The sequence below is a fragment of the Aplosporella prunicola genome (genome assembly GCF_010093885.1).
Source record: "Aplosporella prunicola CBS 121167 unplaced genomic scaffold K452scaffold_20, whole genome shotgun sequence".
Classification (NCBI taxonomy): domain Eukaryota; kingdom Fungi; phylum Ascomycota; class Dothideomycetes; order Botryosphaeriales; family Aplosporellaceae; genus Aplosporella; species Aplosporella prunicola.
Genome location: NW_022983548.1, coordinates 118888 through 141855, shown reverse-complemented (window position 1 = coordinate 141855; position 22968 = coordinate 118888). Strand labels below are relative to the sequence as shown.

At 54.5% G+C, this 22968-nt stretch overlaps 7 protein-coding genes across 7 annotated transcripts in view; 3 read left to right on the top strand and 4 right to left on the bottom strand.

The window, feature by feature from the left end:
* The window catches only part of K452DRAFT_289805 (uncharacterized protein), a 2065-nt gene extending 121 nt beyond the window's left edge, over window positions 1–1944 (bottom strand). Inside the window, exons 1-6 of the mRNA XM_033540893.1 lie at window positions 1595–1944; window positions 1521–1540; window positions 1429–1465; window positions 1297–1376; window positions 870–1246; window positions 1–816 (exon numbers count right to left, since the gene is read on the bottom strand). Of these exons, the coding sequence (XP_033394964.1) occupies window positions 231–816; window positions 870–1246; window positions 1297–1376; window positions 1429–1465; window positions 1521–1540; window positions 1595–1721 (1227 nt within the window). The 5' untranslated portion in view covers window positions 1722–1944 and the 3' untranslated portion in view covers window positions 1–230. The remainder of the gene's footprint in view (window positions 817–869; window positions 1247–1296; window positions 1377–1428; window positions 1466–1520; window positions 1541–1594) is intronic.
* Window positions 1945–4164: 2220 nt separating this feature from the next.
* K452DRAFT_289804 (uncharacterized protein) lies at window positions 4165–5098 on the bottom strand. The gene has a single exon (XM_033540892.1). The coding sequence runs from the start codon at window positions 5016–5018 to the stop codon at window positions 4266–4268; it is 753 nt and encodes a 250-aa protein (XP_033394963.1). The 5' UTR covers window positions 5019–5098; the 3' UTR covers window positions 4165–4265.
* Window positions 5099–7111: 2013 nt separating this feature from the next.
* Window positions 7112–9151, bottom strand: K452DRAFT_254478 (uncharacterized protein). Its single transcript, XM_033538324.1, has 5 exons — window positions 9059–9151; window positions 8940–9006; window positions 8679–8887; window positions 8036–8626; window positions 7112–7979 (listed from the first exon to the last, which is right to left on the bottom strand). The coding sequence occupies exons 1-5, from the start codon at window positions 9081–9083 to the stop codon at window positions 7246–7248; spliced, it is 1626 nt and encodes a 541-aa protein (XP_033394962.1). The 5' UTR covers window positions 9084–9151; the 3' UTR covers window positions 7112–7245.
* A 799-nt stretch (window positions 9152–9950) lies between these two features.
* K452DRAFT_232460 (uncharacterized protein) lies at window positions 9951–10976 on the top strand (the record flags this gene model as incomplete). Its single annotated transcript, XM_033537233.1, has 2 exons — window positions 9951–10427; window positions 10476–10976. The coding sequence occupies 2 exons, from the start codon at window positions 9951–9953 to the stop codon at window positions 10974–10976; spliced, it is 978 nt and encodes a 325-aa protein (XP_033394961.1).
* A 2848-nt stretch (window positions 10977–13824) lies between these two features.
* On the bottom strand, window positions 13825–14770 carry K452DRAFT_74134 (uncharacterized protein). Its single transcript, XM_033547082.1, has 2 exons — window positions 14144–14770; window positions 13825–14092 (listed from the first exon to the last, which is right to left on the bottom strand). Exon 1 carries the CDS (start codon window positions 14733–14735, stop codon window positions 14157–14159), a length of 579 nt encoding a protein of 192 aa, XP_033394960.1. The 5' UTR covers window positions 14736–14770; the 3' UTR covers window positions 13825–14092; window positions 14144–14156.
* Window positions 14771–15713: 943 nt separating this feature from the next.
* K452DRAFT_360512 (uncharacterized protein) lies at window positions 15714–17381 on the top strand. Its single transcript, XM_033546344.1, has 3 exons — window positions 15714–15963; window positions 16022–16278; window positions 16339–17381. The coding sequence occupies exons 1-3, from the start codon at window positions 15866–15868 to the stop codon at window positions 16929–16931; spliced, it is 948 nt and encodes a 315-aa protein (XP_033394959.1). The 5' UTR covers window positions 15714–15865; the 3' UTR covers window positions 16932–17381.
* Window positions 17382–17481: 100 nt separating this feature from the next.
* Window positions 17482–19856, top strand: K452DRAFT_289799 (uncharacterized protein). Its single transcript, XM_033540891.1, has 5 exons — window positions 17482–17835; window positions 17899–18129; window positions 18189–19028; window positions 19118–19452; window positions 19554–19856. Exons 1-5 carry the CDS (start codon window positions 17696–17698, stop codon window positions 19598–19600), a joined length of 1593 nt encoding a protein of 530 aa, XP_033394958.1. The 5' UTR covers window positions 17482–17695; the 3' UTR covers window positions 19601–19856.
* Window positions 19857–22968: the final 3112 nt, after the last annotated feature.

The window sequence follows — 22968 nt, the reverse complement described above, 5'->3', positions numbered from 1 at the left end:
TTTCAGCCCAACAAAGGAAAGCAATAACTAGTAGTAGAAGTACACGGGCGATCAGAATCCCTCCCTCCCTTTCCCTTTCCCTTTCCCTTTCCCTTTCCCTTTCCCTTTCCTTTTCCGATCAATCCCCCGCAAAGTAAAGTAATGGTATCTCTTGCAGCCCGAAACCCCAGTCAACCCAAAGCAGTATCCCAGCAGACCCCTAGCCCAACCCCACCCGCGCAGTGAAATTACTATAACCTGCCGTCGCTCTGGACGGGGGGTTTTCCCTCGACCGTCTCGTACAAGCTGCCCGCGTCGCTGTGGCCGCTCTGCGAGCGCGCCGCGGTATCGTACTGCGTCGTGATATGGGTGCGGACACCGATGCGGCCGTCCGGCAGCGTTAGCGCCTCTTCAGAACTGTTGCTCGCCACGTCCTGCTCGATGTGCGTCTGGACGGCCGTCTTGTTCTTGAAGCCAGTGTTGCCGGTGCCGCCGCCGCCGCCTTCGTCGCGGTTCATGCTGCGCAGCGCGACGCTGGCGTTGCTCTTCATCGTGCCGCCATGCTGCGACGAGCCCATCTTGTGGAACGCTTTCGACGAGAACCCGCTGCGCGACTTGTTGCCCGACGGGTAGTGGTTCGACTCGTAGTAGCTGCCGAGCAGGCGCGGCGCGTAGCGCTTGGCGATGACTTTGAAGGAGGGAATCGAGGCTGCGAGAATCCCCACGTTCGTCTCAATCACGGACCAGTACATCGCGCCCGAGATGGCGTAGGTTGCGTCGGCGGATGTGAGCATTGCAGGCACAAACGTGATTCTGATAATGCTGGAAATGCACGCACTGTCTTGCATTAGGGGGCAACCCTGATATTGATTTGGCGGAATGGAACTTACAATAATCCAAGGCACAGCATGACACCAAGACCGATCTTCTGCTGCCGCGGCACCTGCAAGCGCATGACCAGCTTGATCGGAAGGGTATACGTCAATAGATCAGTGAAGATGTTGACGGCGGCATTGGCCAGGTAGAAAGCGTTGATGTTGACGCATTTGGCCGTAGCGGCAATCTTGAGGTCGTAGGCGCCCGAGACCGGAGAGCACTGGAAAATACAGACAAGGACGTTTGCTCCGGCTTGGGCGGCAACCACACCGATCATGACTTGGGCAAGTCTCTTGAGCGCGCGGTCTCCGAGACGCATGTAAAGAGCGAGCACGGAAGTTTTGATAAAGCCAAGACACGCGTTGTAGAAAACGGAAGAAAGCCATACGATCTGATTTCGTCAGTACTGAGGTTGTTGTTTCGGAGAGTCTGGATGTCTACCTGAAGATAGCTGACGTAGTTTTGCATACCACGCTTAGGGTAAACGTCTTGTACGTGGTCGCCCAATCCATGTTCCACGGCTATTTCATCTGTCAGCTCTGCATACATAGGGGGATGCCTCACTCAACTTACCCATTATAGTTGCTACTATGAAAGCAATTGACAGAAGCTGAAGGATAACGGTCAGACCTAGCCGCCTCGACGTGTATTTTCAGCCCACTTACTGCTGCTACGCTTATCAAAACTGCAATACGGTTACTGAATGTCCGAAGATAGGTTTACTGTTTGGTTGGCTTACCATCATCAAGTCCCAACTTTTGTACAATGAAGACACGAGCATAGAGACGCATAGACATAACAATGGCCGTCAACACAGCGAACACTACCGAGACGGTAACGACCGTCGGGCCCTGGGAATCGCTCATGGTTGATCGTGGGTGAAGGGACAGGCTTCAAAATCCAGGAGAGAGCGCAGCTCTTATGCACCTTAACCACCACAAGGGTGTGAACCGCTAGACTGGTAGTTGGGTAGGGGTTGAGGCGGGGTTTATAAAAGAACGACAAAGTTGTGGCATATGCTTAAAGAGAGATCCTGTCCCTTAGTTACATTGCCATCTGCATGTGTTCGAGTCTGCAAGTGTGGTGGTGGTAGAATCACAAAGGGAACTTAGAGTGTGAGAACGACTCAACTATTGCATTGAAATCCCAGGGTGCCCTCCCCCTCCGGGAGTGGGATCTGCGCGCGTTCCTGGATCCAGCTGGATGGTAGCCCGCGGTCTCATGGCTCTGCAGGTCGGCATCATTTTCCTTGGCCCTGCCGCCACTCTTTCACGGGTGATAATGACCAGGCTTAAACGAGGCAACCTGGACCAAGTCCTTTTGCACGGATCTCTGGATCCTTGGTCCTGGCAATCGGGGCTTCACCATCGGATACGCCAAGAAATGCTTATTACTGCACGTGTCCAATGCTTTGACTGCCCACAGTTGTGGCAATATGCGGGAGCCGGTACTCTACCCGAGAAGCCGTGCAAGATGCCAAACGCACGATTGCCGTCCTCGTCGACGGCTCGTTAATGCGCAACGGCAGTGCTACGAGGCGAGTGGCAGATCCAAGGGATCCACGAGGCGAATTTTTGCAGGATCAAGGAGCGCCCAATGAGGGACGGATTTGGAGGGGGGAATGACCAAAAGCGCCTCTTCCGCTGTTCCGCGGTGCAAGCCCAGACAGCCGCTGCAACCTGCGGCCGTGGCTCGAGTCAAGTCGAGGTCCACTGTCAATGATACCCCGGCCGGCGCGTATTCCTGAAGAACAAACGTTGTCGTAATGTAGATGCCTGCTGTGCCACAATAACAGTAAAACCGCCTCGGCAACGTCGTTTCCGGACAGAGCGTACGTCACCCACCGGCAAACCGTTACATAGCCGCAAAAGCAACCTGCCAGTCGGCCGGAGGCTCTTTCGGAGTGGAAAATCGAGAGAGTCAAAAAAGCGTTTTGGCTGCATTCCTCTCTGGGCTGCCTTGGAGGCCTTGGAGCGCGCCGGGCGTCCATCAGCGCACCCACCACATCCGCACTCCGCAGTTACAGCGTCCGGATAACGATCGCTAGCTGTCTCATCCGCACAGCGATCGCGGTCGGAAGCGCGAAAACAAAATGACCAGTGGGGGAGGAGTCACCGGAGAGAGTGTGGGCTCGCACCTGCGATCATTGGCAGGGTCTACAGCGCGCTAGGCCGCTTTCGGCGAGCGAGATGATCCTTCGGCCTGGTTCTTAAGACGCTCCCATTATCAAAATCTCAGGGGCAGCAGATGGCGAGATTGTTTCGGTGACAGGGTTCCTCCAGACGAGCGGACGTCTTGGGCGGTTGTTTCATCGCGATCCTGGAGTCTTGATCAGCCACCGTCTTTCCCAAATCGCTTCGCATATCAGGCGAGCTTTTCTTTTGCTGGCCCAAAGCCATGGCCGTCGCGAGACCCTGGACGTCTAGAATCCTGCCTTTTCCTTTTCCGCCGCATGCGGACCATTCTCAATGTCCGGAATTGAGCCCAGTGCAAGATCGTCACGGCAGCTTCTCTAAAGACAAACGCCATCCGCCGTGAGGTATTAATTCCGCCCGTCTTTGCTAAGACTGGAAAGGGAATTACCCTTCTGGAGACGTGCAGCAAATGCCGAATTCACTCTTAGAGTTGTAGATAATGGCGTGAGAGAGCTGCGAATTCGGCCTTCAAAAATCTCCAGGCTAGCCTTCACGAAGACCAAGGCTCGGATATCATATGACACTCTCCGCAATCCGCATTCGTTTCTTGGGTCACTATCGTCCTTCCCCGCTCGCTAATTCTTGCAAGGCTTGAGCAACTCCATGGACACAAGGATGTCTTTATCCAACCTCGGCCGAATCTGGCGTTCACGTGAACCACCAAAAATCACTTTCTATCACTTCATCATCTCGGAGCATCAAGACCAATATGAAGCTCTAACTTCTGCCTGATAGCTTTATACTCCTTCAAGCAACCCTCTGTGTAAACAGAGGCGTTCAAATAAGTTTGTTGTTAACTCTATCTATATTTAAGTTGGGGTCCTGAAGTAGGGTCCAAAATACGGCAAGGAACAGACTCCTTCGGTGCTGTAGTGAATGCTTGTTTGCATGTAGGTAACATGGGGATCCTGTCAAAGTTCTTTCACGTCATAATGCGCCTTAGATTTAGGCGCGGCCTCAAGTCTTATGATTTTCGTTCATGAAGCACACACTGGAGAGAAGCTTGCCACGTGTGCGATATAGCTTCTCTTCTTCAATATAGCGTCTGATGATTGCAACCTTTTCGACGCACCTCACTTTTCATTGTAAACACATCTTCAGTATTGCACAAGAAGGCCTCAAGGCAAGAAGAAGTATTTTCTTTCATAGTAATATCATAGTCGATTCAACGACAATTCATCATTCGTCAATCATCAAGTTTGTCCAGCCATTTTCTTATGCCTTCAGCATCTCCAAAAACTTGCTACCAAGCGCATCGGCCGCCATAGGGTTACCACCAGACACGACTTCACGGTCAATAGTGATGTTACCGATTTTCTCGCCGGGACCCTCGATCATCTCCGCTCCGTTCTCTCTCAAAACACTCTCCACTTTCTCGACCTCGCCGCGGAAAATGGTTTCCATGAACTTCTCTTCGGCATCAGACCAGCTGGTGAGCTTGTAACCCTTGTACGCAAACTGGCCCTTGGGTCCGTACTTCGTGGACAAGAAAGCATACGGGCCATGGCAGATGGCAGCAGTGGGCTTGTGCTGGGAGTGGAAATGGTCTAAAATGCGACCAAGCTCGGCATTGTCGCCAAGGTCGGCCAGGGGCGCATGACCGCCGGGAATGAACACGCCTGAAAATCCCTTGAGCTCTTCATCGCTGAGATCGCCGAATTTCCTGGGGCTGGTGAAGCCGTTCTCCTTCTTCATGCGCTCAATGAGGTCGTTTTCGCGCTGGCGCTCGTAGAAGTTGCCCGCGAATGCGAGGAGCGACTCGCTGTTGGGGTCCGGCTTGGGCTCGTTGCCCTTTGGTGATGCGAAAGTTACTTCGTAGCCACTGTCGAGGATCTTCTGCAGAGGCTTGGCGAGCTCCATCAGGAAGAAGCCTGAGGGCTGCTGAATGGTCTTGCCCTCTGTTCCGGTGTTGTGGAGAGGGAAAGAGTTGGCGTCGGAGAGAATGATGAGAATCTTCTTTGCTGCCATGATGGATGTTCTTTTGCTGGGCTGCTGAGAAACTGCTTGTTGTTTTGCAGAGTAGGTAAGAGCTGATGCTGAGAAAAAGCTGATGAGGTTCTTTATTAGCTGCAATTTTGCGGAATTGGTTCTTGATATCCACTCAGTCCGTCATACCTTATCCAATTTGCCTTCGTTAGGAAAATTGCGTCCCTATGACATCATGGACCATCAGAGTGGATTCACAGCCCGGCGAGCTTCGAGCTGTAATCACTGGATAGTAATCACGAACCCACTTCCAAGCCTTTGAAGTTTGCATTGGTTAACTTTTTCTCGAGAGGCAGAATTATCCACACACGTTCACATTTCGTGTTGCCGGCCGCTCAGGGCCAACCACGTGATATGAGGTTTGCTCAGCATTAGGTTTTGGCTGACCAGCAAGTTCACGTAAGTTTGGTAGAAGAGGAAGCTATGGTTAGTTTCATAATCTATAACATTTCTATTTCGTCAAAATAATAATTGAATCCATGGGCATAGCTTCATTTTCAATGAGATGAATGCTACGCTATCACCTAGATAAATGTATAAGAGCTCGACCTAATGGACTTGTTTGACCTTTAAACAAACTACACCATAGCCCTTTGCTAAGGGAGTAGAGTAGAGTTATACGGATACGGTGGAGCATAGTACGAAGGGCCGCCTGTACCTCTAAAACGACCTTTTCGTATCGTCTGTTTACTATATCGGCCCTCTGAGCAAGAGTAAAATATGTATCGAAAACAAATAGTGTTAACCTTCTCTAACACCTCAATTCATAACGTGGTAGTATTAGTCTATGAAGATGACAGTCATTTACACTTTTAAATTTTTGGTATTATCTACTAGATAATAGGGATGGAAGTCCTAGCATGGTCTGACCTCGTCTCACTCTTTCCTTGAAGTGCACTCAAGCGATATACGGACAAGCGATATATGGACCGCCGTTAAATCGTCGTTCTTCTTAATATTCGACGTCCTTTACTTTTTCGTCCTCGGAGTTTTAACATATAAAGCTATCCCTCTAGTTGTACGTCGCCAGTGCTGGCGCTGGCAGAAGCAATCTTTATATCGTCTTTATCGTTATCATTAGTATCATGGTTATCCTCGGTCTCGGCGTCAGACGAGATGGCGATTAATAGGCCAGTATCTAAGTATAAGAGTTTAGTAGAAAATAAACCATCATTGCTGGTGTAAATTTTAGAGCGGAACATAGCAGAGCAATAGATAATACCCAAGCAGGTGGAAAAGGTAGGAAAGAAACTCGTAGATTATTGAATTCGATGGATAGTTTAATGCGGGCCATAGATTGAGTTATCACAGAAACACCATCAGGAAGGGATAGATATTTCAAATCCCACCCCATGAAAACAACCCATCAACCCCCCGACACTGAACCAGACCTCAACCAGACCGTCACGAACCCCGCAACTTACATCCAGAAGCCTAAACCCCTCCACGAGCAGACGTTCATCAGTACCACCAACCCATCCAGAAGTACTTCAACAAGGCCACAAACCCCATAGCACTAATCTCAAAACCGTCCACAGACTACAGTGACCAACACTACTAACAACCAGCCAGCCAGCCAGCCAGACAGATAGACAGACAGATAGACAGACAGATAGACAGACATTAAACAACCCCTCTCACCCCAGAACAAACAAACTCGTGAAGCACACAGCCAAGGACATCAACCTGCTTCCAGACTGTCAAGTAGCTAGGCGAGTCGAAGTGTTACGGAATGGCTTGCTGCTGCCCCACGTGAACTGGTCTTAAGGGGATCTTGGTAGCTTGTGACGAGCAACTTTAGCCTCCTCCCCTCTTGACTTTCGAGAAAAATATTGAAGACGTTGGTTCTTCTCCATGAGACGCACTATTTGTACGTTTATTGGCAAGACAATAACAGCAGACCAGCAGCTACATGCGTCGGTTAGTGACGTAGAAGACCTGCAAGACATGTCTTCAACTGACGAAAGCATCAAGAAAATTTGGATACTCTGCAGGCAATCCAGACAGACGTTAGACAAGCCATGATATGTCGACTGCTTAGTGTTAGCTGCACATGTTTTCGTACACCACAAAATGGACTTGTTTGACGTTCAATTCGATGGGCAGAAAATTCTATGCTACATCAGTACATCAATTCTTTTTTAATTTGCCCACAATCGTGCCCGACAAGGCCGCTATTTTAGCCCGCCCGATTCGTCATGATAGCGTTTTACTCCTCTCCGCCACCGATAGGGCCACCGGCCTGCTTCGCCGCCTTCGCAGCGCAAATGTCGTCGACTCTCAGCAGCAGGCATGCGCTCTCAATCGCCGTCTTGACGCTCTGCTCCTTCACCGCCATGGGCTCCCACACGCCATACTCCTTCATGTCCACCAGCTTGCCGCTGTCGCCGTCAATGCCCCACGTGCTGCCGTTCTCGGCCTCAGCGTGCTTGGCGCGCAGCTGCGTCAGGACGCGGATGGGCGAAGAGCCAGAGTTCTGGATCAGCGTGCGCGGGATGACTTCCATGGCCTCGGCCACAGCGCGGTACGGCCACTGCGCAACACCCTCGACGGCCTTGGCCTTCTTCTCGAGACCCACGGCCACGGCCATCTCGGTCGCACCACCGCCGGGGCAGAGGCGGGGGTTCCAGATGACGTTGCGCGCAACGCCCATCGCATCTTGCAGGTTGCGCTCCACCTCGTTAAGAATGTCCTTGGAGGGGCCGCGCAGGAGGATCGTGCAGGCCTTGGGGTCCTCGCACTGGGTAAGGAAGGTGAAGTATTCATCACCAATCTTGGAGATCTCAAACAGGCCGCAGCGGGTACCAACATCGGAGGGCTGGATGGACTGGACGTTGTTGACAATGGTTGCGCCGGTGGCACGGGCAATACGGTTGTTGTCCGTCTTGCGCACGCGACGGAGAGCGGTGATGTTGTTCTTGACAAAGAAGTGCTGAGCAAGATCTGAAACCATGTTAAAAACGCAATCCCCGATGCGGGGCCACTTTCATGCCACTTACCAGAGACACCCTTCTCCGTGATGACCAAGTCGGGCTTGAGCGCTATTATAGCGTCGCACATGGTCTTGATCTGCTCCTCCTCAATCTGCAGAATCTTGTTCCAGTCCTCCTCCTTGGTGATCTCGATGTTGGTCTGAGACTCGCCCTTCTTGTACTCCAGCGGGCAGTCGAGCAGGATGACCTTGGGGTTCTCAATCCGCCTCCTCATCTTGGGGTGCGTAATGTCCTTGTTCAGCATGACACCGTCCAGGACACAGCTCTCCTCGATTTCACCACCGGGTATCTTCTCCACACGTGCGTACCGCTTGATATCAACCTCACGCTTGCCGTTGCCGACCTCGAGGGAGACGGTCCGCACCGCCTTCAGAGCCAGGTTGCACATGAGCTCCGACCACCTCGAGACGAACTTGGTACCGATGGAGGACTGGATGAGCGAGTACATGGCCTTGTCATCGTTGACGTCGACGGGTATCGAGATCTCCTCGATGATGGAGATGGCATCTTTCAGGGCGCGCTTGAAGGCGTTTATTATGACAACGGGATGGATGTTGCGCTCCAGCTGAGGAAGGGACTGCGCCAGCATTTCACCAGCTGCATCCAGTCAGCACCCAGATGCCCACCTCCTGAAGTGCCTGTGACGTACCTAATATGATGACACTGGTGGTGCCGTCTCCGACCTCCTCATCTTGCGTCCTGCTGAGCTCGATCATGCTCTTGGCGGCGGGGTGGGCGACCTCGATTTCTCTGAGGATGGCATGGCCGTCGTTGGTCAGGACGATACCGCCCATAGGGTCGAGCAGCATCTTCAGCATGGCCTTGGGACCGAGACATGACCGGATGATGTCTGCGACGCTGCAATGGCATGAGAAAAGGGCAGCTGGGAGGGCAGATGGGGAGCACTCACGTCTTGGCGGCGGTGATGTTGGAGAGCTGTGCCTTGCGGCCAAACTGCCTCTCCCCGGACTGGGTGTCTGGCGTCGCATCCGTCAGCTTAGGGTCGACTCCATTCAGGGGCAGACTAACTCATAACCACCACGGGAGCCTGCATCTTGACTTTGTACGCGTCGCTGCGGCGGGGTTTTCTTTCTCGGCGACAGGGAGGGGGTTGCGGCGGCTTGAAAGCTGGTGCTCGTCGAGCAGCACCAAACTTTCCCGCGCTTTGCACCCGCCGCCAAACAAACGCAGCAAACGCGCCAAGTCGCCGAGTCGGCTGCCAAGGCTTCGCTAGAGCGCTTCGGGACAGCGCATCACATGACGTGAGACCCTTCTGACGGCAACCGGTGGGCCAATGAGAGGTGAGGGGAGTTGGTGTATCGGCGTAACCGGGCGGTAACATTTCGGCGCAACGCATGAGAATCGTGACGCGCACAAGCCAGAGACTAGTCCGCAAACCGGCTCTTGGCAGTCGATTAAGACCGACGGCGCGTAGAAGAGTGGGGCTTTTGGGGCCGTTTCATACAGCGCTGCGTATTCTTTCCGCTTTCTCTGAAATGCCGCATTATCACATCCCTACCGCCAGCCACCTTCACGTTCAGGGCTTCCGTCGGCGTCTGTATCTTCAAAAGGCGACCATCGCCAGCCCTCGTCCCCATTCCTCCTACATCTCACTTCTACTTTTATTCAGCCGCCCTTTGAGCTGCCGTGCCTCTGCCCTCCCAATCTCTACTACTTATTCCTCCCTCTTCCCACCCTCGTCCTCTCTACTCTCCATCTCCCATCCATCTCTCTCATCCTCTTTCATCATCCTTCCTCTCTGCCTATCGCCGACATTACCGCCGTCCATCGCGTCGCGCCATCGCGTCGCGTCCCATCATCCAACGCGCACCCATCCCGTCGCGTGTGCCCATTCGAAGCTTCACATTGTCGTATCTCACTTTCATTTCTTTTCTTCCTGACTACTAAACACACAGTCAACATGGGCCTCAACTACTATGCCTCGTCGCCCACTGTGGTGCTGCCGCCTCACCAACCAGCCTACTTCGACCAGCGCTTCAACACGCCGGCCTTCACCTCCCGCGCATCCACCAGCCCGTCCGGACGCGTCTCAAAGTACCCTGTGCCGCCGTCGATCAACTACCAGGCCGCCCCGACCAACGCCGTCGCCGGCCGCAAGCGCTCGCTGGAGGACGTCAGTGACGAAGCCCCAGTGGACGGCTCGAAGATCATCACCAAGCCCAAGCCTGAGCCCATCATGGGCCCTGGCATGACCCTCATCTACCCCGGCGAGCCCGGTTTCGCCATCGCCGCCGAGTCGCAGACTGGCACCTGGGCTGAGACGAAACATGAATCCGAAGAGGCCTCCAAGCCTGAGGAGAGGCCAATTGCCGTATCGCGCAAGTCGCAGCGCACCGAAAGGACCAAGCAAGCCTCGAGCAGCCCTCCGCCAGCAGCCGTCAAGTCTGTGGTTTCCTCTTCATCCAACGAAAGCGGCTTCGATGAGCGGTCGCTCGCATACAAGGCCACGACGATGCAAATCGACGATGCCGGCCACACCATCCAGGACCTGACGATGGCCCTCGGCATCGGATGGAAGGAGATAGTCTTCAATCCTGCGAAGAAAGACGGTGCGCGCGGCTGGGCCAAGTACATCTCTAGGCACTACCCGCTCGCTTGTCCTCAGATCCTGCACGAGAGCGAGGCGCACGACGCATTCCTCGTCCACGCCAGGGACGTCGCCGACAACCAGGCGAAGTTCTTCCTCTTCAGCCAGGATTTGCGCTCGTGCCGTCTGCTCAGCACGTCGCTCGAGGGTGTCATCCGCAACCTCACCCAGCACCCCATCGTCTACGAGAGCGACGTCGTCTTCGCGCGCGCAACCTCGACCCCTCCTCCTCCGGCCACTCCGCTGCAGTCTCCGACCACCAATGACACTGAGATGAGCATCGACGCGCCATCGATGCCCTCGCAGCTGCAGGCTGTCGACACTGCGATGCAGATGTAGATCACCTGATCAGCTGCTCCAACCATCTTCCTCCCCCAAAAGCTGGTTTTTTCTCTCTTTCTCTGCCCTCGGCGTCCGCGCTTTCTCCTACATTCGCGGCATGCGCCTTTACTCTCTTCCTGATGCCTTTTGCTTGGTGTCGATCTTCTACTCGATCTTCTGGCTCTTCGATCTTCTGATTGTCATTTGGCGGCGTTATTGGTTCTCGGCTATCGGCTCGGTCCATGCGGACCGACGGGCGGCGGCAGGCGTACTTTTGAGGATGGTGTCTTGCCTGGATGCCTGGCTATTTGCTTGATTCTCTTTCTCTTTTCTTATGATGCAAGCCCCCCTTTTTCACCATTGACTCCGCGCATATTGCATGTATTTTAGATTTTCAACTTCCCACGCGAGAAGAGTACCTCTTGCGTCCTCGGTCCCCTGAGGCGTTGTCGAGTCGTCGCGCCCTTTCTCCTCCCCCAACTTTGGTGGTAGCACGCATCGGCAGCTGCCATCGACGTCGAGGGGGAGGAGCGCAACCGCTCCGCTTTATTATTTTATACCACCCAACAAGACACGCATACCGGCAGCGGAGCCGGAATCACCAAACGAGAAAAGTAAGCGACGCAATAAAAAAAGAAAAAGGCGACAGCAGCTGGTACCTAGTTACAGCAGCCACTTTGCGCAAATGAAAGCAATCTCATGAAGCTTCTGCTCGGGCTTGCTCGACACATCATCTCGCGTGCAGCGTTCTAGACGCATCTTCCGTCTCTCGCTTCTTGCCAGCCGGCTATTTATCCTTGTGTCCAATGTATGTGCGCCGCGAACTGGCTGCTGGCCTTAACGGCGGCGGCTGGCCCCGTGTCAGCACTCTGTAGAAAGAGAGCGTGTGGGTGCGTGCTGCGCTGCATTGCGCTCGCCCCCATCCCTTCCTTACGGAGCACGTCGCCCCATGCGTTACAACGGCCGTGACAGAGCTGTGCAGTGCAGCGCAGTGACAGCAGCAGACCAGCCCGCCACGTGCCTGGTCTCATGCCCATCACCCACGTCCCAAGTGCGCGTGTGTATAGTGTCCCATGATCATGATCACAAAACACCCTCCTCCCTACCACGGTAGGTCCTGCCTCTCGTCGCTCGTCTCACGCTGGCAACTGGCCTCCGCGCCTGGCCTCCGCGCGCGCACCTCCTACCCGGCTCTCGCCGTCGGCCGTCCGCGGTCGTGGCTGTGGCAACTGGCGACTGGCTGTGCGGCCACGCTGTGCTGTGCTGTACTGTGCTGTGCTGTGGCCCCCATGCCTATGCACGCACACACACGCCTGTCTCTGCCATTGCATCTGCGTCTGCGTCTGCCATTGCGTCTGCGTCTGCGTCTGCGTCTGCTAGTTGCCGTTGTGATTGTTGGCTGCGATAATTGATACAATCTCGTGAGTGAGGCTCTGCTTGCTGCGCTTTGTACAATACCGTGTTGGGCCGCGTAGGTAAGCAGAGGCTAGCTGGCTGCGCGCGTGCGAGGGCGGACGTGTCTGTGTGCTTGTGTGCGTGTGGGCTTGTTCGTGGGTGGGAGAGTGGTCGCTGATGTCGCTCGCTGCATGTTGCTGCTCGTTGCCTCGGACGTGCTTGCGGTGCTTGACTACCACGTACCTAACTACCTACACATGGACGACGCGTGGGCTGCTCGCAAGCTCTTAAGTTCCCAAGCTCTCAAGCCGTAGCTCACAAACTCACGACCTCACGAACCTGCTCGCGGCCTCAAAAGCGCGTCCATTCACGCGCCTCTCAACGCACATGCACATGAAACAAATGCGCTCAAGCCGTACATGCACCATCCATCCACCGCTGCCCGCACGGATGCGTCCGACATACGAACATACATACATACAAACAAGCGTACGTACATTCAAGCCAAAGAGCGCGAGAGAAGGAAGATGAGCGTAACTTTTCTTGGCTTGGCTGGCATGAGGTGAGAGGCATGTAGGCAGGCATCACGTTCGTAATTGGCGCGTGCGTGCTGCGGATGTACGAATGTACGAATGTACGAATGTACGAAAGTACTCCTACTCCTCTTCCTACTCCTACGGACGGTAAGTAGGCCCGTCATCCGTCCCTACCTACTCTAGAGCCGGGCTTCAGGTACGTGCTGCGTGCTGGGTTCTAGCTCTACGGATGCTATGGACAGTGGGCTATAAATACAGGTGTGGCTGTGGCTGTGTGGCTACCTCGGTAGTACCTATGGAGATAGAGACGCGGATACGGGAGCGCGAGCGCGAGTACGTGCGTGTGTGTGCGTGTGCGTGCGTGGGCGAGGGCTATTTTGGGGACGGGTATGTGTGGCTATTTGATGGCTAGGCGTGCTGCGTGCTGCTGCTTGCTTGCTGCGTTCTGCTGCTGCTCCGAGCGCTGCGGGGAGAGACATGCAAGGACAAGCAAGGACAAGGACAAGGGCAACGGAAGGCGAGACGAGATGAGATGAAACGATGTGAGGCGAGATGAGGCGAGGAGGCGCAGGCAGGAGTGAGTGAGTGCTCTACCCAGGTACTCTGAAGGCCATAGGTAAGGTATGGCACGGCAAGGTAAGGTACGGTAAGACATCTAGGTAGCTAGCTAGGTAGGTAGGTGCATAGGGTTAGGGTATCTACGTGCGTAGGCATCCGCGCGCTACTCTAGAGTACGGATCCGTACCTACTCCTATCTACCGGTAGGTACGTACCAGGGTCGACTGATACGCGCAAGAGATAGGGGAGGGAGGCTGAGGCGCGAGATAGGAGAAAGTACGGCGAGAGATAGGAGAAAGGAAAGGAAAGGCAAAGCAGGAGATAGGAAGGCAGGATGGCGTGGATGGACTGATGGAAGGAGGAAGGAGCGAGCCGCGGCTTGCTCCTCCAGTCCTCCTCAATCTGGGCGAAAGTGGCAGCACCGGCAGAGCCCAGCCCGGCCACCGCGAGGCGCGAGGAGGCTAGAGTAGAGTAGAGTGGATGGCGCGCGCGGGCCGGTGCGGCGGCGGCGGGTAGAGTAGGCGAGCAGAAGTTACATAGGGGTCTGAGAGGGAGGAGACGAGAGATTGAGCGAGAGGAGGGGAGAGAAGACCGAGGCTGCCCGGGTCGCATCCTGCTCGCGAGTGGTGCGAGCTAGCTATGTAGCTAAGCAAGTAAGTTGGTTAGCAGCAAGCAGAGGTACATAGAGTGGAGTACCTAGAGTAGTTAGTTAGCCCGGCAGTCGGACTGGAGACCCGGCGGTAGGGTAGGTTCGGTAGAGTAGGGTAGGTAGGTATCCACCGACGCCCGCATTTCCGCTGCTACTGTAGCAGTGGCTACATACTTTTTTTCGTTTTTTTGCGGTCGTCGTGGGGATTTGGGTTGTTAGCCGCGTTTTTCCGCGGTGCGGTGGTGCCAGAGGATTGGGGCCGTTGGGGGAGGCGGCGCCTTGGCGGCGGCGGCGGATGCGTGGGTGGCGGCGCGCGGGTGCGGTTTGCGGTTTGTTTGTTTCGTTTCGTTTCGTTGGAGAGAGAGAGGACAACACGGTCGAGACGCGGTTCTGTGGCTGGGCGGGCGCTTGGGCTCGGCAGGGATGGGCTTGCGGGGGTTCGTACTCGAGGATGAGGGGGGGATTTGGGGAGGCACGGGGATTGTTCCTCGTGGTGTGGTGGAGCCTTCGCGAAGATGCGTGCGTGCTGTGCTGTGCTGTGCTGGAGCATTCCATCCGTGGCCACGGGTGTGTGGGCGTGTCACTCGCTGAGGTGTGCAGGGCACTGTTTACTACACTACTGTGGATATCTTCACGCATGCAGGCAGGACTGAGACACGTCCGGGCCCTCCCGCTTAATGCACTCGCTAGCGCTGGCGCAATCTGCCTGGCTGGCGGACAGGACAAAGTGAAAGGGAAGGAATCTCGTTCGAAATTACGTGCCGGAACGGCCCTGGCGGCCCCGGATGCGGCGTGAAGGAGATAGATTGCTTCGTCTCATTTCAGGTTGATGAAGCAATCGAAGGACCTGTCCCGACGGTCGCGGAACGCGCAGGACAAAGGTCGGGAGAGTCGGAAAGTCGGAACGCCAGCTCTGGGGATCTGCTGCTGGAATGGGGGGGGAGCGCGGGTTGGGGCGTGACGAGGGGAGCGATGGGCGGTAGATCGCTAGTAGGCTATTTGACGTGCTGCCCATTGATGAGGTGTTCCTACCGTGACAAGCTCTTGACGAGTATTGGATCGGCAGGGCATCGCTGCCCGTGCTGCTTGCTTCCATGAGGGGAAGGCCAGGAAAGCAGAAAAGCCCAGTGCTGGAGGAGACCCGTCCACCAGCTTCCTCTCGCACGATCCGCGATATGGACTCTGTGGGAGAATTGGTTAACTGGTTATTGGATCATTCTCCCAAAAATAATCCCAGGCGACAGGGTAGAGTAGAGTACAATATTCCGCAACCAGACCCCGGCCACCACGTCCGCAACCGCAACCGTCGGTCGTCGGGCAGCGGCACCCCCGGCCACTGAGGTCATGGGCGGCTGGAGGCGGCGGCGCGCCAGGCCCAACAGCGTGCGCGTCGTTTCTCGTGTTCCCCCACTGGTCTTGAACAAAGTGGAAGATCTCCCGCGTCTGGGCCTTCTGGACCTGTGTCGGGCCGACGTTGATTCGCCCAGCGCGGCCAGCCACGCCAAAGCGAAGCGGGACCGTCACCGGCGAAAAGGAGACGGGGGACGGTGAGCAGAAGACATGGCCGCCCTGCGGTATTTTTAGTCGCAGTGACGAAATGAAACCAGGACCAGTCGACGCGTGAAAGGCGATCATCATAGCAATCTACCCAGACCGCCGCTGCCATATAGATATCCGCCTCCACCCCTGCTGCCCGCGCATACTGTAGTACCTATGCTTCGAATGCTGTACAACACCATACCCTGACACTACCTACCTACCTCGACACCATGGCCGCCCTCTACTCGCCCTTCTGCACGCCTGCTGCCGACGTTGCTGCCCTCCAAGAGGTGCGCTCCGTCCCTACCGCCCAAGACGCCAGCAACTGGTATGTCCTGTCCCCTCCCACCTGCCCGATCCGGAAGACTAACCCTCTTTTGCCCCAGCTTCTGCCCCGACCACCAACAATGCTCGTCCGACGCTCAATCGACATGGCTGCTGCACCGCGATATCCTGCATGCTCTCGTCTCTCCCGTCGTCCAGCTCTTCACCCGTGCCTCGCGCCTGGCCGAGGCCGCCGTCTGCAGCTCCAAGCCTGAGGACCTGGAAATGGCCTTTACCGGTGACGCTCGCAGCGCCTTCCTCTGGCTACAGTGCTTCCTCTCCGACGAGGAGCAGTGGTGCCAGTTTGTTGGCTGTCCTGGTATGTTGTTGTTGCTGCTTCGTCCGCTTTCAAGCGACTTTCCACTAACCCACCGATCAGCGTGCATTGTCTCGCACACCCTCTCCACTGAGGAGCACCTTCGCTTCACCTACACCGCCCTGCACCTTGCCAACGACTCCGACATGCAAAACTCCAACGCTCTTCCCGCCATTCCTTTCTTCACCGCCGCCCTCACCGACGCCATCAACACCGACCCCTTCTGGGACTCTTACCCCGGCGCCGCTTCTTCGATCGAAAGCTCCGCCGAATCCCTCACCGTGAACGTCCGCGCTCTTAGGATCCAGTGTGGCGAGCTCGAGGCGTTGGTTGCCGATTTCACCGAAGGCCAATCAACTCCCCGCGTTCAGACTCCTGGCACTCCGATCGTTTCCCGCCTCTCCACCAAGGTGCACGGTGGCCAGCTCCCGGCCGTCAAGACGAGTAAGCTGGCCAAGCGCCAGCAGCGCATGCGTCTGGAGGAGCAGGCTGCGCTGCAGAAGCTGGTCGCGCAGTGCTGCGGCCGTGCTGCGCTGCAGAGGAACGCTGCCGGTCCCCGGGAGCGCACCCACATTCGCGCCATCATGCGCGAAAACGGCGATGCGCCGCACCTTGGGCTTGCCTCGAAGAGGCGGAGGAGCCTGACTTGCCCTTGAACAATTTTTCTTTTGTTGCAGAAGTTCAGGGCTAGAAGGGCAGAAAGGGGTTTTTTATTCATTCTTCGACACTTTTCACCTCTAGGGTTTTAAAAGGATTGGGGGAAAAAATCGGCAGCGGGCGCTCTACGGTTGTTGGATTTTGCTTTGAGTACGGCTCCTGGGCCGGCGTTCTCGGTGGTGGACTCTTAGACGGCCCGGCAGGCCAGTCGTTGGATTGGCGGATACAGGATATATACCTCCCCAGGATATTGGGCGAGGAGGCGTTTGTTTAGAGGCGTTTTTGCCCGAGGCTTCGGGGGGAAAAGCGCGCGAGGAGGCATCCCGCACCGTTTTTCTTTTGTTTTCTCTGTTTTGTTTACTTTGTTTTAGCCGCTCCTTTTGTAGCACTACTACCCCCCCGGTCTCACACACCAGAGACGCAGGCGTCCCTTTCGGGAAATATCTACCTAGTTTTCTTCGCTTTGAGTTTGGACATTGATGCGATGTGAGTCGTGAGAGTGGAGTGTTGATGCATTGAAGCCTGAGTGACGATGATTCATGGTACACGGAGACATGTCCTCAAGCAGGCACGCCTTTCGTCATGGCCCGTATCAAAGACGTGGTTGGCTCTTCGGGCAGTCCCATGTGCACGGATGGGGTCGGCCAGGGTCCGACACTGCCGAGCGGAGCTGCCAGGACATTTACTTAAGCCAAGCAACCCCCGCATGAGCGCGCCCGTCTCGACAAACCAAAACCCGCATTGAACGCCATCCGCCGCCGCCATGGAAAAGATTCCAGAGCTGCAGTACACGCCCGCGGACAGCATCCCGGGCATTGTCGATGGGCTGCGCGCGACTTTCCACTCGCAGAAGACGCGGCCGGTCGAGTTCAGGCTGAAGCAGCTGCGCAAGCTCTACTGGGGGTGGGTATGGCGCCGGGCCCCGCGACAGACGATTTAGCTGACGTACGTGCGCGCGCTCTTTAGGCTTAAGGATAACGAGCAGCTGGTTGTGGACGCGTGTAAGAAGGATCTGGGCAAGTCTGGCTTCGAGACGTACCTCACCGAGCTGGGCTGGGTGCTGAACGACATTGTCTTCGTATGCGGCAAGCTGGAGGAGTGGGCGGCAGATGAGTCGGCGCCGGACATTGCGCTCATGAACAAGCCGCTGGCGCCGAAGATCCGCAAGGAGCCGCTCGGCTGCGTGCTGGTGATCGGGTATGTCTGTCACGGGTGGTAGCGAACGAGCGAGGACAGGACTGACAGCGAGCGCGCAGGGCGTACAACTTCCCCATCCAGCTGTCCATCGGGCCCCTGATTGGCGCCATTGCGGCGGGGTGCACGGCGGTGCTCAAGCCGAGCGAGAACGCGCCCGCAGCGGCGTACGCCATGGAGAAGATCATGCAAGAGTCGCTGGACACGACGGCGTACACGACGGTGCAGGGCGGGGTGCCCGAGTCGACGGCGCTGCTGGACCAGAAGTGGGACAAGATATTCTACACGGGCGGCGTGGGCGTGGGCACCATTATCGCGAAGAAGGCGGCCGAGACGCTGACGCCCGTGACGCTGGAGCTGGGCGGCAAGAACCCGGCCATAGTCGCGCGCCACGCGGATCCGCGCCTGGCCGCCCGCCGCCTGCTCTGGGCCAAGCTGCACAACGCGGGCCAGGTCTGCGTCAGCCAGAACTACATCCTGGTGGACGCGGCGGTGCTGCCCGCCCTGGTGGCCGAGCTGCGCAATGCTTTTGACGAGTTCTTCCCCGACGGCGCCCGCAACAGCCCCGACTACGGCCGCATTGTCAACGCGCGCCAGTTCCAGCGCTTGAAGCGCATGCTGGACGAGAGCGCGGGCAAGATCCTGCTGGGCGGCACCATGGACGAGGACGAGTTGTTCTTGGAGCCCACGGTCGTCCAGGTCGATAGTCCGCAGGATAGCTTGATCGCCGAGGAGAGCTTCGGCCCCATCATCCCGCTGCTCCCGTTCGACGACCTCGACGAGGCCATCCGCATCGCGAACCGGGTCCACGACACCCCGCTGGGCGTCTACCCCTTCGGCAACGCGCAGGAAACAAGCCGGGTGCTGGACCGGACGCGCTCGGGCGGCGCCTCCATCAACGAGTAAGCCCACTTTCCCTTCCCCTCCCTCTTTACCTTCAACCCCCAAAAACAAAACACAAAAACACACAGAAGCTAATCCGGGGGGAAAGCGGCTTCTTCCACGCCTCAATCCCGACCCTCGCCTTCGGCGGCGTCGGCTCCTCCGGCCAAGGCGCCTACCGCGGCCGCGCTTCCTTCGACGTCTTCTCCCACAGACGCAGCGTCACGAGCACGCCGGCGTGGATGGAGCCGCTGCTCGGCGTGCGGTATCCGCCGTACACGGCGCGCAAGGCGCGGGATTTGGCGCGCATGAGCGAGCTGAAGCCGGGGTTTGACCGCGAGGGGAATGTAAGGCTGGGGTTTGTGGGCCGTGTGGCTTGGGCGGTCAGGTTGGGTGCGAGGGGCTTGAGGGGGATGGCGGGGAGGTGGGTCGTGCTGCTGCTTGGTGAGTGTGGTGTTTTCTCTTTCCCCTCTTTTTCTGCCTCTTTTGTGGTTTGGGGGGTTTGGGTACGGATGACGTTGCTGACGCTTAAGTGTGTGCGACAGTTGCGTGGCTGTTTCGGCAGTGGAGGGAGACGGCTGGCGTGTTTTAGGAAAACGTGGGTGGCGGGTTTGCTTGCTCCCCTTCTTCTTCCCTGCTGGGCATATCCCCTTCCCCTTCATCTTCTTGCCTATCTTCCCCTCTCCCTTTCTGCCTTTGGTTTGTGCATACATTTCGCAGATACACGTACGTACATACAAACAAACGCAGACACGGACATATATCCCTCGCTTACATCCCTTGTTTACTTCCTCACATGTACATACATGTACATACATACAAATGCGTACATACTCATTCACGCCATGACACCTAAAACTGAATGTTTTACATACCCAAATCGAATCGTATGTGTGTATACACACAATATCACAACTGCTATCTCTTGCCATTCCTTACGCTGTCATCGCCGCTGCCGATATTGGAAAAGTGTTAATTGCATATATATGCTAGGTCATACAGGTCTAACTCGGCCACGCTATGCCCGGGAATGATGGGAGCTAGTCTTTTTCGTGGTTTATATAGCCTGTGAACAGAATTTGAGGACAGTGTGCTGCACATACGCAACTCCTACAGAGAAAAGACAGAGTCGTACAACTGTGGTGGCTGTGCGGGGACAGTGTAAGTGGCTTAGGCTTACCAGTCGTACACGGCGCAAGCACGGGGTTGTTCGGATTGAGTACCTTTGCTTGGCGTCAGTGGCGATTGGCGTTATCTCTACCATTCGTTTACGAGCATGCTTGGGAGGAGGTGCTGGTGTGCGGTGGTGGTGATGGTTGGTAGGTGGGCGGCTGGGTGGGGGTTTTGTGTGGTGATTTGTGGCTGTTTTTTTTTTTTTTTTTAGCTCGCCCCCTGTAGCTCGCTCGTCGTGGAAGGTGGAAGAGCATTTTCCATTGAGGCAGTGCTCTTAGGGAGGGAGGCTCTTGCGTGCTTGGGGTTGGGTTGGCTATGGGGATGGGTTTTATATCAGATTAGAGCGTGGATCAAGACACGGGTTTCTATGTCTCAACCTCGGTTTTAGAAAGGCCTTCGACAAGAACGTTGAGAGGAGCAATCAACGGCGATGGCGCAAAATACAACCTTAGTTACTTGACTCGCACGCAGTGAGGACGCTGACAGCAACTAAGTATTATCGACCTACACTAATCCATAAAGCTAGATCCACACAGTGACACATCAAGCAACCGTAGGCTCGAATGTCAGCTGCTAGGTACTTTAGCCGGGTTCTCGGTGTATTAGTGTTCTGCACCACTCAGGGCATTAGTCGGGCCTTTCCATGTATGTGTCTAAAAGTGAACTCAGAGTTCGTCCGGAACCTCGTTCTTGTGAATAAGCAGCTTCGAATACGTTATTTTTAAGGGGTTTTATAGTCGTTAGGGGAGAAATGGGCCGTTTGATAAAGCACCATTGCTAGGAAGGCCTAAATACCTTGGCCCAAATCGAACCGAGAAAGATCAAGGGTTTTAGAGGCGGCTAATAATAAAAGCAGTATTTTCATATCCGAGACCATTACCGGTTATCTTCACGAGAACTACTGTCATGCCGTTGCAAACGTGGAACGACATCCTGCACAGTACGATCATATAGCGCGCTTGTTTTTGCAGTCCTGCAGAACATCTTTTTTCTAAAGAATGCTTGCTAGGTTAGAACAATATGTGATAAAGGTGTTCGTGAGATGATAATGATGATTAGCGTAACTGGTCAACGACAATGTAGCATATCATCGTTATCTGCTGCGTATCTGAAATTGAGGGCTGAGATCTCGCTGGTTAGCTTCGCGGGGATTATACAAGATTTAACAGACAGAATGCAAAGGCCGCGCACCCAGCAGTGAAGCAGGAACAAGAGGTGGTCGTTGATCGAGCAATAAGCGTTGCTGCGAGAGATAGAGTATTCCAGCTGCTTACTACGGGAGACTGGCTGTTTATATAAGTAGACTCTGTCTGCACAACATTTTTGTCGCTTAGTATACCTCTCACCTAGATGCCGAAGAGAACGACGACTTTTGAATTCTGACAGCAAGGTCGACTGTAAGATTAAAAGTGTTGGGAACTCCGCTACTGTCAGTAACAAATAAACAGACTGGACCGACAAGCAACTGTTACAGACAGTTATAAAGAGAAGAGAAAAGGAAGATAAAGAATAACTATAACGAACTCAAATATATAGCTCCAACTTTAGTTAAATAAAAAAGCTAGGACTCCTATTTAGCATTTATGAGAAAACAATCTCCGTTGCGAGAAACTAGAGAAGGATGAAAAGGCCTAATACGGAAATCGAACGCTACTTAAATTATAAAGGCGTTAGTGTTACTAGGGACTTATACTACTAGACTAGGGACACGAACTTTTATAAGTAGGGGGAAGTAATTATAGTCTTTAGTCCTAACAGATTATACTAAACTTAATAGTGACAGAGAACGCTCCTCTCAGTAATATCGAAGTATAGAAAACTTAACTCTTAGACACCTATTATACGCTTACATTATTAGAACCCCATACCTTTTCTAATAGTTAGAATAATTCACTGTTCTGTGCCTAGCCGGCAGCTAAAAAACCCTAGAAGCTATATACGTACTCTTCCCCTCTGTCTCTCGCGAGTTGATACTGTAAAATAGTGAGAAAGTGCTTTAATGTTTTCAGTATATAGTGCGGCAGGATTGTGTGCTTTAAAGGCTGTTTACTCTTCACTGTTATTTCGAGACGGATTTAGTGGTTAACTTGGAGCTTAGAAGTCTTCTAGGAGGCCGAGCGTGCCCATCACGTCCTCAAGACAATGAGGGAAGAGAATGGCAGTATATCTAAACCTCCTGCTAACACAACTTCCTTTTTCTTTGCACTAGCGGATACAAAGATTCAAGTCAGTCTAAAGGACACAGCATCGTCTGTCAGCCTTCGGGCTGCTTACAAACGATTGATTTTATTTTAATCTTTATTAATTATTCCATAAAGGAAGCAGTTGTCTTCCACGATATGTATGCTTTCGACCTACATAATTAACTTAATATATTAATCTCCATCACCAATCCAGCATGTAGACGAGCAACTCCACGGACATTATACTCATCATTTTCATGAACACTCGTATTAACTTAGCTCGAGCTTTCTGACACTGTTCGGGGGTTATCATGCTAGCATCTCTCCTAGGTGGACAGCAGAATTCCATCGTGAGGAGCTCCGGAACAGCTATGAGTGTTTACACTTCAGAGAGGTTTCGAGCATGCTCAATCCCACTTCGTTAGAACGTTTTGAATCAAATCAGCGGCTCCTAGCTATAAAACAATATTTCCGACACAACCAGATCGAAGCCACAGCATAACTCGCCTCTCCACAATACTCCTCAAGGTCAAACATCCCCGAATATCCAATACAGTGCAGCCGATTAACGAGACACCCTCATCGAAGACGTTTTTTTTTTTTT

Coding starts and splice junctions, on each gene's coding strand:
- K452DRAFT_289804 (XM_033540892.1), bottom strand. CDS start 5,018: ATGGCAGCAAAGAAGATTCTCATCATTCTCTCCGACGCCAACTCTTTC.
- K452DRAFT_254478 (XM_033538324.1), bottom strand. CDS start 9,083: ATGCAGGCTCCCGTGGTGGTTATGA. Junction 9,007..9,058: donor GGCTCCCGTGGTGGTTATGA/GTTAGTCTGCCC, acceptor ATGCGACGCCAG/ACACCCAGTCCGGGGAGAGG. Junction 7,980..8,035: donor CACGGAGAAGGGTGTCTCTG/GTAAGTGGCATG, acceptor ACATGGTTTCAG/ATCTTGCTCAGCACTTCTTT.
- K452DRAFT_74134 (XM_033547082.1), bottom strand. CDS start 14,735: ATGCGTGAAGATATCCACAGTAGTGTAGTAAACAGTGCCCTGCACACC.
- K452DRAFT_360512 (XM_033546344.1), top strand. CDS start 15,866: ATGGCCGCCCTCTACTCGCCCTTCTGCACGCCTGCTGCCGACGTTGCT. Junction 15,964..16,021: donor GCCCAAGACGCCAGCAACTG/GTATGTCCTGTC, acceptor CTTTTGCCCCAG/CTTCTGCCCCGACCACCAAC. Junction 16,279..16,338: donor CCAGTTTGTTGGCTGTCCTG/GTATGTTGTTGT, acceptor CCCACCGATCAG/CGTGCATTGTCTCGCACACC.
- K452DRAFT_289799 (XM_033540891.1), top strand. CDS start 17,696: ATGGAAAAGATTCCAGAGCTGCAGTACACGCCCGCGGACAGCATCCCG. Junction 18,130..18,188: donor GGCTGCGTGCTGGTGATCGG/GTATGTCTGTCA, acceptor GCGAGCGCGCAG/GGCGTACAACTTCCCCATCC. Junction 19,029..19,117: donor GGCGGCGCCTCCATCAACGA/GTAAGCCCACTT, acceptor CCGGGGGGAAAG/CGGCTTCTTCCACGCCTCAA.